The sequence below is a fragment of the Balaenoptera physalus genome (genome assembly GCF_965194825.1).
Source record: "Balaenoptera physalus genome assembly, chromosome: 17".
NCBI lineage: Eukaryota > Metazoa > Chordata > Mammalia > Artiodactyla > Balaenopteridae > Balaenoptera > Balaenoptera physalus.
The window spans coordinates 3,621,585-3,639,983 of NC_138895.1; the positions used below are offsets into that span (position 1 = coordinate 3,621,585).

The window sequence follows — 18,399 nt, forward strand, 5'->3', positions numbered from 1 at the left end:
CAGGTGAGCCACGATAACAGACCCCCTGCAGGTGTAGCACCCGAGTTACATCTCTCCTCAGCCTGCCCTCTCAGTGCTGTCTGGACACCTCCACCCTCCTTCCACACAAACAAAATCGGGAAGGGCAGAGAGATCCTAATTCAGCTCTAGACGGGAGGATCAGCAGGAAGCACTTCAAGCTACTTACAAACAGGCCAGGGAAACAGGGAACTGGAGACACCTCGGATGTTCTAGGTGACCCTTAGCACACGGTGATAGAAAAATTGGGGCAGATGAAGACAGCAAAAAACAGCATAGCATACCAGCAGGTACATCAGAGGAACAATTAATTCTTAGTTGAAATCATGCAAACTCTGTCACTGAAATTTTCTCTGCATATCGCTGGCTGAAATCCACTATCTGGTTCACTAAAACATGGTGGTTAAGTAGCAATATTTGGTAAACAGCACAAATAACCACATAAACAATAATTTTAACTCTCGGATCAACATTCAAATCTTTTTAAATACAATGGTTTTAACTTTGGTCTGTGCTAGCAATTACCTATTTGAGGAGTAGACTACTATCTCTTTAAGTTAACAAATCATTATAGTCTAGACTAACAATTGAAATAGTTCCGATAACGACTTCATCAAAGAACTTGAAGTTCAGGTAGGTCATCATTAACTCCACTGGTGGACTATTTTCAAAGTTAAAATTTTACCAATAAAATCAATTGTCAGAATACGTTTAATCAGTAGCTAAGGATAATGGCAGCTACCTAAGTCTAAATCTCTCCACAGATCCTTCATAAACACAGGTCAACAAGAACAAATAAAACTATACACTTGAAGATGTCCTACTGTGGACACCGCCTTGATTGGCAAAAATGTAAAAACCTGACAGTGCCTTCTGTTGGCAAGGCTGTAGGGAAACAGGCATTCTCACACGCTGGTGGGAATGCAAAATGGAATATTTGGCAATATCTTAACAAAACTGCATATGTGGTTCTCTTTTATCCAGAAATCCCATTTCTAAGAATTTACCATGAAGTACACTCCCAACAATAGGAAAATACATTTGCATAAGGTTATTACCTTCATTATTTCTAATTACAAAATATGGTAACCGCTTTTTGCCCGACATCTTAGCGAGGCCTCAGTGGTAGCAGCTGCCCTCCGAGCTTGAGATGCCCCCAAAGACGGCAAGAAGAAAGATGCCAGAAAGTCGGCCACTAAGGACAAAGACCCGGAGAATGATCTAAGGGCAAAGCCAAAAAGAAGAAGTGGTACAAAGGCAGAATTCGGGAGAGGCTCAGGAACCTGGTCTTCGTAACAAAGCCACACGCGGCCAACTCGGTAGGAAGCTCGCAACCCCAGCTGTCGCCTCTGAGAGATGGAAGATTCATGCTTCCCTGGCCAGGCCAGCCTGTCAGCAGCTCCACAGGAAAAGACCTAGTGACGGCTTCTGAAACAGCTCAAGTAACTTACACCAGAAACACCAGAGGTGGAGATGCCCCAGCTGCTGGGAAGATGCATGAGCGGTCCCACCAACTGCACGTTTTGAAAAATAAAACTTTATTAAACCCAATATATATGTACCTGAACCAACCTCAATGGCTATTACATCAGAGGCCAATTAAGTAAAATATGGTATATCTACTAATGTCCTCTGTAGCTGTCAAAAAAAATATGGGAGATTGAACTGAAATGGAATGATTTCTGGCATATTGCTAAGTGAAACAAACAAAATACAACAGACTATGTCTAGTATGTATTTCTGTATAAGAAAGAGAGGGAAATAAGAAAATACATGTATACCTGTACATGTGTACCTGTTTGCAATAAGAAAAACAGGAAGGACAAACAGAAGTCTACAATATTATGACCTACAAGAGGTGGGTGGGAGTGTGGGCAAGGAGGACTGGGGACATACCTTTCTGTATAGTTTTGACTTCTGGAAGCATGTAAACGTTTTACATAATAAAAAATAGTAAAATAAGACCAACAGGGATGAGGAAAAAAACTGAAGTAGATTACAAACAAAAATAAATGAAGCTGACTATTTCTGGAAAAATAATATAACCACACTAAAACAAACTTGAACACAATACTCTGCACAACCTCGTTTAAAGACAAAGTACTGCAGACAAATACTGAACTCCAGGCAAAGTGCTTTTTTCGGGCATGCGGGTCAGCAATTCTGAGCCGACTTCCTCTGTATCATGGGTGGAACAAGTGAGTAACAGAGGACGAGATGACTGTGCCCCCTCGCCGGCACAGAAGACAATCCAGCATGGAACGGGGGGCTGGCATGAACTCGGGGGGGGGGGCGGTAGAGGGCACAAACTGGAGATGGTCTGTGTGAACTCATGGTTTTTCATTTACGGGTCTGTAAATGTGTATAAAAATCGAGGGAATCTGTGCATGTGTGAGTGTGGGTGGGTGGGTGTTACGTATCAATAAAACCAGGGTCTGCAGGCCAGCTCACGGCCTCCTCATTCTAGTCCAGTCATAGGAACGCGGATTACCAAGGCAGACCACAGCACTCCCCCATTTATCCTGACCTTACTTTCCTAAAGGAAAAAGTGCCGAGAAAGACGGAGATCATGCTCCGACAGGCTTGCGTCAGCCCAGGCTGGACGGCCATCCTGAGCTGATAAAATCACAACAGCCCTGTAAGGGACACGATGGCCCCTAGACGGGCAGCACCCTTCCTCCTAACCTCCGGGTGCTCAGGAACAGTTCGTCCAGTGGTTGCACACAGTAGGCCAGCGATAAATGCTCTTCCTCGTAAACTGACAGACGGACGCCCTCCAAGTAGCCAGACTGACTCTTTTCTTCGAGAGACAGGCAGACTCTTGAGTCTTCAAGACTCTTTTCCCTGAGACGTGCAGACAGGCCTTGGATTTTGCAGCCAGTTGGCCTGTTTCAGAAAGACTGCTCTCAATACCAACAATCTAAACCTAGATTATACTCCAGTATAAAATACAATACTGTGAATAAGGGAGGCCCTCTGTTTAGGGACAACAAAGCAGTAAATAGAAACTTCACGTCACTGGAAAAGTCTCAGATGAGAACCAAAATGCTCTCCAAAAACACCACGCTTTTGAGGGCAAGCACCTTGCCTACAGTCAGCACTAAACCCCCAGGGCCTGGCCCTGGCCCGGGACACAGGGGCACTGAAATCTGCCGAACGACTGAAAGAAAAGAGCCGCATCATCTGTGAGTAGGCAGAGCATCTGGAAAGCCTCAAGGGATGCACCGAGCACCGCTGTTGTCCAACGCAGAACTCTGAGGAAATACGGAAAGACATACTGATTCCCCGACATCCTAAAGACAACAAAATAGCCAGTGTGTGGGCAGTCCCATCTTTACCACTATCAGCAAATTACAACTCACACAATGAAGAAAAATACACTCTCACACTCTGGAAGGGAACCAGTGCTCTGGGTGAAACCTTACAGAAGTGCTGTTACTGGGAGAACACAAAAAGGTGAGGACCAAACGCGTCAGGTGAAGAGCACACCCACCTGCAGCGTGTCGTCGACCACGGTGAGTATGTACTGAACTGTCTGCTCTTTGGAGATGTGAGTCATCAGATTTATAAATGTCTTAGCACACTAGAAAAGATGAAATGAACATTAACCACTGCTTTCAAATGTGCAAACACGACATTTTATTGGAATTTCATTAAAATATTATTTCTCTTGCCTAAATTAGGAGGCAGTTATAGAAAATGCCTGCCTTTTACAAATACCGTGATGAAGTATGGGAGGACCATACTAGGGTTTGCATCAGTTTTTTAATAATTTCTAGTGACGTCAAAATGTTTACTATTTTTAAATAGATCTCGCCACTATCAACTCTTAACACCGTAAAGACTAAGTTACGTAGACAAATCTAATATTATCATTGGTTTTGGGGCTTTTTTTGTTTGTTTTTTTGGTTTTGGGGTTTTTTTTGCTTTTACTAGGAAACAGAATACCAGAGCAGCACAAGTACAGGAATTTGGTACAGTCACTGGAATCAGAAGGCTCTGAGCAGTCTCCATCCTATGATTTAACACCTATGTCACTGTCTCTCTAGAATTCAACAAAACTGGCACCCACGACATGTTTCCTCCCAAATTTCCCAGGATCGTTGTGAGAATCAGGCTGAATTTGTATACGGGCTCCTTCAGCCAATCAGGGCACCGTATCAGAAAATCTGATGGACAGCGGAGTTAGATGTTATTCTAGTGAGAATACAAAGTAGAAAAAAAATTGTCTAAAAAAACAGAAAAGTTAAGCAACTGTGAAAATACTGTATACTTTGAAACAGTAATTTCCATGCTAGGAATCTAATTCGAAAAAATTTTTCAGAAATGCAGAAAAGGATGGAGGAATAAACATACTCAATAGGACATTTTTTCCAAAATTAACAAAGAAAACTAGAGATCCCTCAAATGTCTTCCAATAAAAAAGAATCTTTAGTTAAATTATGACGCCTACCTACAGTGGACTATCACATGGTCATTGAGAAGATTTCTAGAATGTCTAATGACACGGGGCAGGTTCATGGTCTAATATCTGAACTGATCACCTGACTGCCTTCAGTCTGAAGCATCTCCTGCTTCTCCTCAAGACTTCTTTTCATTTCAAATCTTTGAATGAATTCGCAGTCTTCGGAAGAAATCATCTGCCCCCTGGAAAGAAAGAACAAGGTTTTCGTTCAGCAAGAGTTGAAGAGCCACTGGGAGCAAGCGATACAGGACGCCCTGCCTCTCTCCTCTCGCTGCGAGGGTTGACACCAGACCCTGGCGTCCCACGGCCCTGCCGTCTGAGTCCAGCCGCACTATCTACTGCTCACGGGCCTCCCAGGCCCCGACCAGAGCTAACTTACCTGCAAAATGGGAACAAGAACCACATGCCTTGAAGGGGCGGAACTGAGGATGAAATAATTCACATTAGGTGGTTAGCACAGGGCCTGGTCCACAGGAAACACTCACTAAAATGCCACCTCTGGGCCTCATCCAAGTCTCAGCCTATCCCCGTCCCAAGCCAATTTACTTGGCCATCTAAGTTATCAAGACCAAACCCCCTGTATACAACTTTCTGCAGTCATTTCCTCCAGCATATTCTTTCCCTTCAGACCCAGAAAAAAGTGAGCAAATCCTCTCTGAAAACATCCCCCTCCTCCCAGCAGTCAGCCCGCACTCTGTCTTCTTCCCCCACCCGAAGTGCTAACGCGCGATCTGAACTCCAGGCTGACCTCTCCCAGCCCCACTCACAGATCACACGTATGACACAGGCACTCCACACCCTACAGGGGCAGAACTGAGGTCGTGAATGTATACCCCACACACACTCTATCCCCCAGCCAGGCTGATGGGACGATGGAAGCAAAAACAGACACTGTGCCGTTTCCATTAAGACTCAGCACTTCACACATCACAGCTGGTCAGGAGAAAACGCACTCTGCACCCCAGGCTAGACCAAGATAACGACGCCACCCTGTCTGGTTCCAGCCCCCAAATAAATGAAGTCTTTTTTCATAAACCTGAACTCCCTAGCTCAAACAATTTTACCCCCAAATTTGGCTATGCTGACATGTAAAAGCATGCCACACCTTTTTAAATAGGATAATCATATGAAAAAGATGCAGTTTTTCTACCATTGAGAAAGTGTACTATGAAGGTTATACTTGGTAATCTTGAAATTTTGCAGCTTTCTTTTGTGTTTTTATTTGGCAAGCCATTCCTTCTGAAGTCTAACTTCCTTGCATTTGTCCCAAGGAAGCTGTTTTTGCTTTCCGTGTTTAACTTACTTCACCTGTCATCTTCCTTTGACAGCCCACAATCTAACAGGTCATGGACGCCGGCCCCTCCTGCGGTGAGCCAAGTCTGGGCGGGCCCCGTCCTCACAATTCCTCCCCCTGGCATCAGTCTCCTCCCCACTTCCCTACCTCTGGGGTGGCTCAGCCCGATGGCCACGGTCCAACGGGTTTCCTGCTCCCAATCCAACCCTCCTCCACATCCCTCTGACCTACACTGCCAGGCAGCTTTGTCAAACACCACCCCCCCCAACTGTTTTACTCCTTTCATTTGGTCAGACTGTGAATTTGAAAGGCGGCTCTACCTAGCACCTAGGCAGAGGCTTTCAACAAAAACCTTTTCAATCAGTTGACTCACTAAAACCTATGAGCACATCCATGTTACTTAACCTACGTGAGCAGCTGTCTACTCATCTTTAAAATGAGGATAGAAAACTTATTTCACAGAATTGCTACGAAATTACCATGAAACAATATGTGACTTACCAAGTACGTTACTTCTTTTCCCAAAAGCTTGGCTCCACCGCACCCCTCCAAGTCCTCTGCTCATTCATGATCTAATCAGCCAGTATTAGCTGCCAGCCAGCTATGTGCCAGACACCTTAAAGAACAGGCCACACAGCAATGAACTAGACATCCCTCCCTCCGTGAGCTCACATTCCAGCGCAGAAACCAGAAAATACACAAGCACAAAAGCAAATCGTTTTTAAAAAAATACACACACACATATCATCATAATACCAGGATTCTAAAAGTTTATTAAAAAAAACACCTAAAACTAGGTTGGGAGGAAAGGACATATTTTAGCTGGATTAGAGAAGGCCTTCCTGAGGTCACCTGCACAGACACCTGAATGAAGGGAGTTAACGAACCAAGTGATCTAGGAGGAACTTCCACAGACAGAAGTGCAAGTGCAAGGACGCTGGGGCAGCAGTGAGCTGGCTGTGTGAGAGAGCAGGAACGCAGAGCAGCTGCAGGGCTGGGGGCACCGGGGCATGACCTGACCTACACTGTTTCTTAATTGAACTAGAGTTGACTTACAATGTCATGTTAGTTTCAGGTGTACAGCAAAGTGACTCAGGTATATATATATAAAATCTATATCTATATCTATATAGAGAGAGTAAAATCTCTATCTATCTGTCTATATATATATATATATATATATATATATAGAGAGAGAGAGAGAGAGAGAGAGAGAGAGAGAGAGAGAGAGAGAGAGGGATTCTCTTCCAGCTTCTTTTCCCTTATAGGTTTTTACAAAATATGGAGCGTAGTTCCCTGTGCTACACAGCAGGTCCGTGTGGGTCTGATCCACGTTGTCTGAAATGACTCTCACTGCCCTGTTAAAACTGTACCTCCGGGGAACAGTGACCGTAGAGACCCCCGGCCAGGACCCGCGAGCACGCGTGAGACGCGGGCAGCCTGCGCCAGGCGGCACGGGGCACCTGGAGAGAGGCGGTCAGACTGGGGACAGGGCCTGGATGTGCAGACCTGTACCTGGACGGGGTGTGGACTGTCAGGGACAAGAGGAGGGGAGACGGCCCCTACAGAGCTGGCACGTGTGGGCGCCACACTCCGGCCTGCAGCAGCCTAGGCGGGGCTCCACCAGCCGACCTGAAGCTCCCCGAGCCCTGCGCATCCTTCTGAGTCTCCTCTGCCCATGACTCCCACAGGCATCTTCATGTGCTCCCTGAGGACGTCCCCAGTGCTGCTGGGTAATGATTCGCTCCCTCCTTTTGTTATCTGGGAAAACTTGACATATGTCTCCATTTTAATGCTTACCACAATTCGTTATTTAATTTTTTAGTTAAAGGTTTGCTTCCTCATTAAACTTTAAACTCGAGAGGAAGGACAGTATTTTTAACTCTTGCATCCTCAGGACAGTTTTACTGGATTCCAGTTTGACCGGAATAGCCACGCCCATTCGTTTATGGACTGCCTACCTGAATGATTAAGAAGTTTAATCACGTGTAAATACACTTTAAGGCACAGGACTTCCATAGTAACATGTTAATGTGTGAGAGGTACTGGCCTTTGACACTGGGCGATTCTCCCACGGGTTTTACTCTATCAGAAAACAATGTGGCATCAGATTCACTGATAACTCACGGGTCCCGTCCAGCCCCCAACAAGCTGTGAGCGCTCTGGGGGTGGGGGGAGCACATCTCACACCCACTGGTGTCCCCACAGCCAGCTCAACAGAGGCACACGGCTGACATGTGGGGAGCATCTGTGTACAGATGTACAGAGTAGATGGCTTCTATAAAGGAAACCACGAGCTGGACAGCAGAATAAAGGGCAGAAGTAGGAAAAAAGGGAGACTATGACGTACGTAGTGGGGAGGCCTTGGAACAGGAGGAACAGAAGAGAAAGCAATTAAACATCTCCCTGTAACTACGAACGTTCCAAACGCCAACACGAGGGAACGCCTGCCCGTCAGCCAGTACTTTATGATCAAGTTCAATATTATTCTATTTAGGTTATAAACAGTCGGGCTTTATAAACATGAAACTCCTTGCCTTCCAGTCTAAACACACTCTGGACTAAGATTAGGAAACAGAGCTCAAAATCCTCATTTCACAGGGGACTTAAACAATTACACAGACACAGATGACCAGAGAAAACAGCAGAAAGCCCCTCTTGCTCCTGCCGTTGAATCTGTGGCCTCACCATAATCCACGCCCTTAGACAGGGAAACCAGAAGTCATCCTAGATGCTTTTTCACCCTCATACATCAAACTGATCACCAAGATTTTCTCCAATCTCCCCAATTCTAGCCGTTCCCACAGCCCGAATACTGCTCTAACCTGTCCCTAGCTCCAGGCTTATTATCCACAAATCTACCCTCGTCACTGAGGGAAGAACAATCCAACCAAAAGGCAAATGTGATTATCTAACTCCTGCATAGAACTATCAGGTATTTCTAATTCCTCCAACAGTGAATTTAAAACTGTGTTCCTTGGGCCCAGCAATAGACCCCTAAACATAGGGTCAACTGATCTCCAAATGATCAGTTTATATATCTGACCTCCTTACTAGATTACAAGTTTATCTTTTTGTAGCCCCAAAGACTGGAAAAAATGCCTCAAACTTGGCAGGTGGTTATTAAACATGTGAGGAGTAACTAAATTAACAGAAATAAATGGGATCATTTTGGTACACTGCATATACCTCTTAGAACAAAGCAAACTGCTAAATATAAAACTAGAGCTTTCCCAATTTGTTTTTCAAAATATGCATGCAAATCTTAACTGAATTTCCTTAATGACTCACCGTTATGAATATACCAAAATAAACAGATATGAAGTAAAGTCAACATGATAAAGTATGGTCAAGGATAAATGAACACTCACTTTAAGATAAGTACAGAACACCTAAATCTTAACACACACAAGGAGGGGGAAAGAACTAAAATTTATTGAATGTATTCAACACACCAATGCTTGTATTCAACTGTGCTAATGCTTTAAATACACGATTTCAGCAACGCTCCCGTGGGATATGTATCCCCATTTCACATTTACTTTAGTGAACCTCAGAGGAGTTCAGGGATTTGCTGAAGACCAGCAAACTAGCAGACACAAGAACCAGAATTCAAACCCAAGTCTTGAAACTCAAACGCCTGCCCTCTTTGCTAGTTGTCTGAGCCCTTCTGCAACCCCACCCGTCCCCACGCTGATCACCAAGGCATACGGGGCAGGGGTCGGCGGGGGGGAGTCGGGCAGGCTCTGCCCATCATCCTCTTCCTCCCTCCAGGGCCTGAACACTCCTCCTGTGCTTCCCATTCATCCAAACAGTACCACTTTCCAGGCAGAGAAGGTCAAAAGTGCTGGGCCAGTGCTGCCTCCCAACTAGAGCCCCAAACTGTTTCCATCACACGAAGCTGTCTCCCTGTGACAGCTAATTATTCTAAGGAGGAAGTGTTTTCTTCCCCATTTATTAGTATTTTTCCAGTATTTCTCTCACAGAAGCATGACCATGAAAAAGTCTGCAGCAAAGGCACATGATTACCCATGATTCACAGCAAATCAGCACTCACTGAAGGTAGGATTGCCAGTTCACTTTGTTCGCACGAACTTCTGCAGCCTTGGCAGCAATGATGTTGGTTGGAACGGCAGCATCCACGGCGCCCCGGATATCCATCTTGGTCACCTAAATTTATGATCTTGAATGTTTTTCTGCAGACCTTCAATTCTGATGCAAGGTAAAACCAGAATACAAGGTGTGACTGTTTTTTAACAACTACTACTATTATTATTAGCAACAGCATCATTATCACCTTAATCTCTACAAGCATTCAACTCAAATACTAAATATCCTAAATATTAAATAGTTATGCCATTATATTTCACATCTTGTCCCGTTATGCACTGTTCCATAGAAGTGTTCTCTGTAGGTTCTTACTTTTCCAGGAAAGGCTTTCTAATTATTGGCACCAATATTGCAGTAAGATTCTTAAAGTAACCATTTAAGATACTGAATTAAGAAACCATGCTTAGAATAGGCATACAAAGTAGGAAAGTATTTTAAATGTATACAGTTGAGATCAACTTTCTTCTTCTGACAGAGGAAAAAATAAGAACCTGCATAGTACAGATAGGACCAATTATTTTATTCACATTTACTAAGCATCATTTTAAAGTGGCATATGAAAAACCTACATGTCCTTTCTAACATTATTTACTCAAATTAAAACACTCAAAGTGGGAATGCAGTATCTTAGAAGACACAGCTTTCTTTTTTCAATCAAAATTCATAGCAGCTTCAAAATCAATACTGGGAGAATTTTTTGAAACAAATAAAGATTACAGTTTAGGCTCAGCCAACACGAGAGACAGGTCTAATAATGTGATCCTACATTAATGAGTTTTTAAGTAATTCTCACTCCTAAACTTAAAGATAAAAGCTTAAGCCTGATTTTATCACGACACAAACTATAAGTTCCGGTTTACAAAATATAAGCTCAGAGTTATGACCACAAAGAAGCTTAAACCACACCCCAAATTCGATTCCAGGATCCCAATGACCTTAGTCAGTTTGGAAGTAACCTCTACATCTGAGGATGTGCTGCATGAACAAACACGGGCAATGCGGACTGGCTGGGCCCAGGTGAAAACAGCCTCCGTCCGGGCCAAGCTGGAACCTGGAATCAAGCGGGCTCAGCCCCAGCGGCCCCTCCTGCGGCGGCTGAAGGTGCCTCAGGGCGGTCACCTAGGTCCCTGAACAACTCGAACCCCCAGCCGGCCAGGGCCGCGGCCCAATCCTGGGGAAAGCACACCTTTCACCCGCCCACCCTCTCTCCCCTGCCCTTCCCTGCGGGGAAGGCTCCCCAGTTTCGAAAACCCCGCTGAGGCCCGGAAGGCAAGAAATCGGGGAACCGGGGCCGGAGGAGGGCAGGCGGCGCCTGGGCGGCAGAACCCAGCGCGCTCCAGGGAAGCGGAGAAACCGCAAGCTCGCCTCGCCGGGGTCGGGGTAGGAGTCGGGGACCGGGGCCGGGGCCGCAGACGGCACGACCCGAGCGCGGCCTCACCCAGCGAACCCGCGGGACCCTCCAACGCACCTCAAGGCGGCGAGAAGATGCGGCGGTCCGGAGTCGGGACCGCCGCCGTGCTGGGGCGCCGAGTCGGGTCTCCTGCCGAGTTCGGAGGCCTGAGCGGCGGCGGGGACGCGGCGCCAGAACGCGAGCGCGACTCGGCACCGAGCGGACGCGAAGGGCCTTACAGGCAGGAGGAAGCCGCAGCGGCCGCGGGGGAAATGACAGGAGCGCCGGTCACGTGGGCCGAGGCACGTGACCGCCCGGAAGGCGGAAGCCGGGAAGGCCCAAAACAGCCAGAGGAGCGCCCTGCGCGCGCGAGGCTTTCTCTGAGCGCGGGGCTGGGGGCAGGCCGGACACGCGGGGACCCCGCACCCCGAGACCCGGCGCCCCCGGGGACGGAGTCCGAGGGGGAGGGCCGGGCCAAAACTCATCTAGCTTAGCCGTCATTCTGAAAAGTTTAATTTAGTGCTTTGAAATCGGTTGACTTTCACTTGGGTTTGACAAGTCAGTGAAGCAGGCGTTCTTATTCCGAGTGTCCATATGAAACTGATGCTGAGACATGGGTCACAAGTTATCTTGCCCTAGGGTTGCAGATTTAGCGAACAGTGGATGTTCCATGCCACAGCTGCAATTATACTAAAAAAACAAAACAACAACAACAAAACTATTCCTGTTTAATTAAAATTCAAATTTAATAGCACCCTGTATTTTTCTGAAAACCCCGTTTTGAGCCGAAGTTTTCCCCAGTCTCCCTCTTTGTCTTAAGATAATAATGAGTAACGCTACACTGCAACTAGTGAGCAGGTGTAATAAAATAGCATATTGTTTTTGATAACTGCTGAAAGGGATTTGTAGGTATAACCAATACATTTCTCCTACAAATGTTAAATTTAGGTCAAGTTGTGAAAACAAAACTAATATTATACACTGATTACAAAGAAACACAGTAGGAATAGTATATAATATTGTATTATTTTTCTATTGCTGCTGTAACAAATTGCCACAGATTTACTGACTTAAAGCAACACAAATGTATTATCTTACAGTTCTCTAGGGCAGAAGTCTGAGGTGGGTGTCACTGGGCTGCGATGTTTGGCTGGGCGGAGTCCTCCGCGCTGCCCCCCAGGCTCTAGAGGAGAATCCATTTCCTTGCCTTCTTCATCTTCCTCTAGGAGATGCATGGATTAAGAGTCCATCAGCTTCCACACACTCTGAGATGTTTATGCTCTCAGATGCAAGTCTCTCCATCCTGCCTGTTACACTGACTCTGTAGGAAATGTCCTTATACTTGGGAATAATGCAGAATAAATACACATTTGTCAATAAGTACTTTACTCACCTTTAACAAACTGTAAAATTCTTTTCTCATACAAACTCTCCTTCCTGCAGTCTCCAGGACACTTGCTTTACACAGAATTCCAGGGAATGCCAGTCAATGTTGCAGTTCCACTAGATGTGGACACACACACACACACACACACCCTCAAATATGAAAAAATGTTTACTAGGATCTCAGGAGCACTGTGTGTGCAACGTTTTATTAGGAGACTTACTTAGTTAAAAATCATTAACAAATTAAACTTAAGAAGATGAAAGAATGTTCATAGAAATAATTTTTAAGTAGAAGTTTCTGAGAGGGAGAATGTTTACAAGTGTGGGGAAAGTGCTAAGAGAGATTAACAAATGTTCAAAGGAAATGTTTCCTCCAATGTTTGACAGCAGAATAGAAGATGCAGTAATGAGAGTGGGGAAGTGAGGAAGAGGCTGGTGGACCTAAAGGACATCCTTAAAGAGAAACACAAACGATTTGGTTTGCAGGGTGGTGCAGAGCCATGGTTTCTGGCCCCAGGGTATGGAGATGTGGAGGCTAGTCCCAACTGTACTATGACATGTAGCCCTTGGACACATCACCTGATATCCCATGCATGTTTCCCCATTCACAAAATGAAGAAGATGATGGGAAGGAGGACAAGACACTCTTGATGGTCCCTTCCAGCTCTGGAAATCGCACAGGTCAATTTGAGTCTACTGATACCACCTATTCCATTTTCGTTCTGAGAATCCAGAACCAAACACCAGGTCCTTAGACCCTCAGATTTTCAGTATATTCCCAGGGCTGGGCAACCATCACTGCAATCAGTGTAATAACATTTTCATCTCCCCTGAGAGAAACCTCTTACTCATTAGCAATCATTCTCCATCTCTCCCCAGACCCTCCGACCCTAGGCAACCACTAATCTATCAATACGTTCTGTATCTATAGATTTGCCTGTTCTGGACATTTTTTATACATGGAGTTATACAATATGTGGTCTTTTGTGACTGGCTTTTCCCACTTAACATAATGTTCAAGGTTCATTCATGTGGCAGTATGTATCAGTACTTCATTCCTTTTTATGGCTGAATAATATTCCGTTGTGTGGATATACCTCACTTTGTCTATCTGCTCACCAGTTGATGGGCATGTGGGTTGATTCCAATTACTGGACATTTGCATGTCTTTGGTGAACATATGTTTCACTTCTCTTGCTTCGGTGGATATCTACAAGGGAATTGCTGCCGCCAAACTGTCTTCCAAAGTGGTTGCGTCATTCTACACCCCCACCAGCAGTGTATGAAGGTCCCAGTTGCTCCGCATCCTCACTAACACTTGTGATGGTCTGTCTTTTTTATTAAAGCCAACCTGTTGGGTGTGACGTGGTATCTCATTAGTGATTTTGACTTGCATTTCCCCAATGGCTAAAGATGTTGAGCATCTTTTCATACGCTTTTTGGCCATTTGCATGCCTTCTTTTGAGAAATGTCTATTTAGACGATTCACCCATTTCTAGCTGTTTTTTTTAAGAGCTCTTTTTATATTCTGGATACCAGTCCCTTATTATGTATGTATGATTTGCCATATTTTCCCCTATTTTGTGGGTGTCTTTTCACTTTCTTCATGATGTCCTTTGAAGAGCAAAAGTTTTTATTTTGATGAAGTCAAATTTACCTATTTTTTTCTTTTGTCACTTGTGCTTTTGGTATTGAACCTAAGAAGGCTTTGCCTAATCCAAGGTCACAAATATTTTCTCCTATGTTTTCGTTTAAGGGTGTTATAGTCTTAACTCTTACATTTTGGTCTATGATTCATTTTGAGTTCAGTTTTTTTAAACAATAAATTTATTTATTTATTTATTTTTGGTTGTGTTGGGTCTTCGTTGCTGCTCACGGGCTTTCTCTAGTTGCGGCGAGCGGGGGCTACTCTTCATTGCGGTGTGCGGGCTTCTCATTGTGGTGGCTTCTCTTGTTGCAGAGCATGGGCTCTAGGTGCGCAGGCTTCAGTAGTTGTGGCACACGGGCTCAGTAGCTGTGGCTTGCAGGCTGTAGAGCACAGGCTCAGTAGTTGTGTTGCACGGGCTTAGTTGCTCCGCAGCGTGTGGGATCTTCCCGGACCAGGGCTCGAACCCATGTGCCCTGCATTGGCAGGCAGATTCTTAACCACTGCGCCACCAGGGAAGTCCAAGTTCAGTTTTTAATGTGGTGTGAGGTCCAACTTAATTTTTATGCCTGAGGCCATCCCGTTGTTCCAGCACCGTTTGCAGAAAAGACGGTTCTTTCCCAATTGAATTGTCTTGGCACCCTTTGTCAAAAATCAACTGACCATAAATGTGTGGGTTCATTTCTGGACTCTCAATTCTATTATGTTGATCTATGTGTCTATCCTTATGCCAGCACCCCAGTCTTAGTTACTGTAGCTTTGTAGTAATTTTTCAAATTGAGAAGCGTGAATTCTCTAACTCTGTTCTTATTTTTTGAGACTGTTTTAGATATTCTGGGTCCCTTACAATCTCATACAAATTTTAGAATCAACTTGGTCAGTTTCTGCAAGAAAGGGAGCTGGGATGTTGCTGGGGATTGTGTTAGTTTTGTGGGTCAGTTTTGGGGGCCTGGGATCATTTTATAAAGGAAACTTCTCCAGTTTGTTGCCCCCCGTAATACATACCTGGGATCCTTACCTCTGTGCACCCCCAGGGCCAGCAGAGGCTACTTGGGCATTAGATACCGTTTGAGAAAAAGGTATTACGGTCTATCTATTTGCACTCTGTTTAATAATCTTATATTTATAAAGCACTTTACAAATAGGAAGTATGATGTAGAAGCCAAGTCTTGGCTTAATCATTAAGAGGACTAGTTACCACCTAAGAAAATCACTTCAATTAATTCTATATGACCTAAGTAAAAAGTGTAATAATCCTTGGGCTTAAGTTTGGGTATGAGTTTAGCACACATTTCCAGCCACAAAGCTGACTGCTACTAAAGTGACCTTTTAGGAGACCTAGATAGATCAGGTGGCTCCTCTGCCTCTTGAGTGTATAGCCCAAAATTGGCACGTATCACACACTACGAACACAGAATTTTGCCACGCAATCTATTTCCTTTATCATGATATACTAAGCAATATATCACTTGAATCATGTCTTCCAGTTTTGATTTAGCATTAAATTTGAATTAGGAATACATTGCTGCCTGTAGAGGGCAGTCAGAACATACCTGGATGCTCAAAATCAGAGGCTAAGGGTCTGTGGATAAACTGCTGACCCACAACACAGATAATCCTTTTGCTTCAGTTGATGTAACTTTGCAGGGAGGCCCCCAGCAGACTGAGCGACAGACCAGCACCAGCCAAAGGAAGAGAAATAGAGTGGACCCTGGGCTGGTGGTGTTAAAATCAAGCTACAGGACTCGTTTGGAGGCTTTATTGTAAAAACATGCCTAGGCTTTCCCCAGACAACCAAGAAGACGTCCAGAAACATTTCTCCAGACCATCTATGCGGATACGATTTCTGCTCCCGCCTAGGGCTGAGGAATATAATGCAGACATTCATCAAACCGTGGAGAATGAAGGAGGCACCATGGCCAGGCACAATGTCAAGGTAAGACCGTCTCCACAGTCCGTGACCTTTCTTGACAAGGAAAGGGTTTATCCAGAAAGAATATAAAACCATAAGCAAGCTTTAGTGCCAGGGTTCACTTTATCTTATTGATGATTTATCAGAAATGCTTCCAAACCAAACCCAAGAGAAAAACTAGAACCTTGATAATAATTACCTGATCCTTCCAGGTTTCTCCAATCTAAACAACTTCCCTTTACCAAGGCAAACAATTACATGTTGTTTGTTTGTATGTTTCAGGAGGTAATGTTTTAAAAAGCAAAAAACCTAGACATAGATTTTTGTGGTTATTGATACTAACCCTTAGATATTTTTCTCTGATATAAAAATTATATCCCATATAGTAATGAAAAGCTTTCTACAAAAATTGCTCGAGAAAACAAACTGATAAACTAATACAGGCACATAAGAACATTAAGGAGCTAAGGGTTTTTTTTCCTAAAGTCATAGTTTCCTAGGTGAATTTCCTAAGCCTGAATTTCTGCCACTAGATAACATGATTTCCCTAAAGAGTAACCATTTTCCTGCTCAGTATTGTGTGTATCTTTGCAGAAAGTACAGTTTAAGTCTGTAAATCCTCTTAACTATAAATAGAACCACCTCTTCAAAGGTTATTCATGTGGAGGGAGATGGGCATGTGTTAATACCTCTGACAAATAATGATCAGAACTCAGAATTAAATGCTGCAAATCCTACGACAGCAAACCTGTCCAAATCCTGTAGCACTAGAAAATCTATCTGTCCCTATGCTCATATCCTCACAATAATCATTATTTATTTGTAGACTCTAATTATCTGGATCTGCCCCTTCCCCAATGTTATTTTAACCAATTGGCACAAGGAGAAGAAAAATTGTGGGTTTTTTTAGTCATTAGGAACCTTTTTCTGTAGGAATGTACTGACCTTTACTTTTGAGCTTTCAGACAAATAATACATGAATTTCCACACCTCCTCCTATCACCGAAACACTAGGTCTTTAGGAAACTAGAATGAAATGGGATAGAACGGCCAGAAGTCCTTAATTAATGGGCATCTAAATGTAGGCAACACACACAAAAGAGATTTCTAAAAGGCAGAATTTGGAGACAACTATGAGGAAACAGGCAGCAATAACAGTATATGTCGTGTGTGCATATATATAACATACATGTATGTATATATATAATATGTGCATACACACATATAATTTCAAAGTTCTAACTGCCTTGGAGAGTATGCTTTAAGCAGAGTCATAGGCAAAGGATTGGAAAGTATCTATGAACGTGCAGTACACATTCCGACAGCATCCTGGAATCGACAGCCCTGGGGCGCTGGGCCCTCCGAGCTGCCATCCTGACCTCATTGACCCAGGTAATCAGGTCCCAGCCTGTGCAGCAGCAGGTGCAAGCAGTCAGGAGCGATCCAGTTGGGATGCTGCTGGCCTCTCCACTCAGTGTTGCCTTTTTCTATTGTGTCTGAATATAGATGCACATTTAGGCGGCCATGTCCCTCATCTAGCAAGGATCAGGATGGTAGAACTCAATGCATTTAATTCTACAAATATCACTGAGTCCTTACTATCTGCAAAACCTTGGGCTAAGTTTTGAGAAAGAGAAAGATATTGTCTTTCCTCTCTACAGACTCACAGTATTATCAAAATAGCATCCTATCAGCATTAGTCCTGTCAATACTAGAGGCTAGCTATGTGATTACACCCTTTCAATCAGTAAGGCAGTAAGACACTGAGATGGAATATGATTGATATGGAGTAAAACAACTGAAAAAGGTCTAATGAAAGAGTGGGAAAGGTGACATTTAAGGTAGACATGAAATAATGTCTAGAAATGGAGAGAAGTAAGCAAAACATGGGCTGAAATGTGTCTAGATGCCCAGAGGCCACGGTCTTAAATGCACAACTATACTACTATATGTAAAACTATATGTAAAACTGTAAAACTTATAGGAAAAAATGATAAGAAATCTTTATAACCTAAGGCAGGCAGAGTTCTTATATAGCAAAAGCATAGTTCATGGAAGAAAAATTGATAAATTGGATCCCATCAAAAATAAAAACTTTTGCTCCGCCAAAGACCCTATTTAAGAAGATGTAGAGACAAGTTACAGACTTTGAGAAAATACTTGCAGACCCCATATCTGA

General features: G+C 44.0%; 2 protein-coding genes across 9 annotated transcripts in view; one reads left to right on the forward strand and one right to left on the reverse strand.

Moving 5' to 3' along the window:
* Positions 1–12,486, reverse strand: part of ATP6V1H (ATPase H+ transporting V1 subunit H) — a 64,578-nt gene extending 52,092 nt beyond the window's left edge. For 4 of the 8 annotated variants that reach the window (XR_014255430.1, XM_082433035.1, XM_082433033.1 and 1 more), the window contains exons 1-4: positions 11,356–11,532; positions 9,835–9,989; positions 4,563–4,665; positions 3,512–3,601 (exon numbers count right to left, since the gene is read on the reverse strand). Coding sequence is in view for 7 of the 8 variants with exons in the window: in XM_082433035.1 (XP_082289161.1) it covers positions 3,512–3,601; positions 4,563–4,665; positions 9,835–9,938 (297 nt within the window). In the remaining variant the exon portion in view is untranslated. Of the gene's footprint in view, positions 1–3,511; positions 3,602–4,562; positions 4,666–9,806; positions 9,990–11,355; positions 11,534–12,375 lie in introns of those variants that run through there. The other 4 variants (XM_082433032.1, XM_082433034.1, XM_082433036.1 and 1 more) reach the window with 4 other exon arrangements.
* Positions 12,487–12,614: 128 nt separating this feature from the next.
* Positions 12,615–18,399, forward strand: part of RGS20 (regulator of G protein signaling 20) — an 80,302-nt gene continuing 74,517 nt past the window's right edge. Inside the window, exon 1 of the mRNA XM_082433039.1 lies at positions 12,615–16,244. Within this exon, the coding sequence (XP_082289165.1) occupies positions 16,080–16,244 (165 nt within the window). The 5' untranslated portion in view covers positions 12,615–16,079. The remainder of the gene's footprint in view (positions 16,245–18,399) is intronic.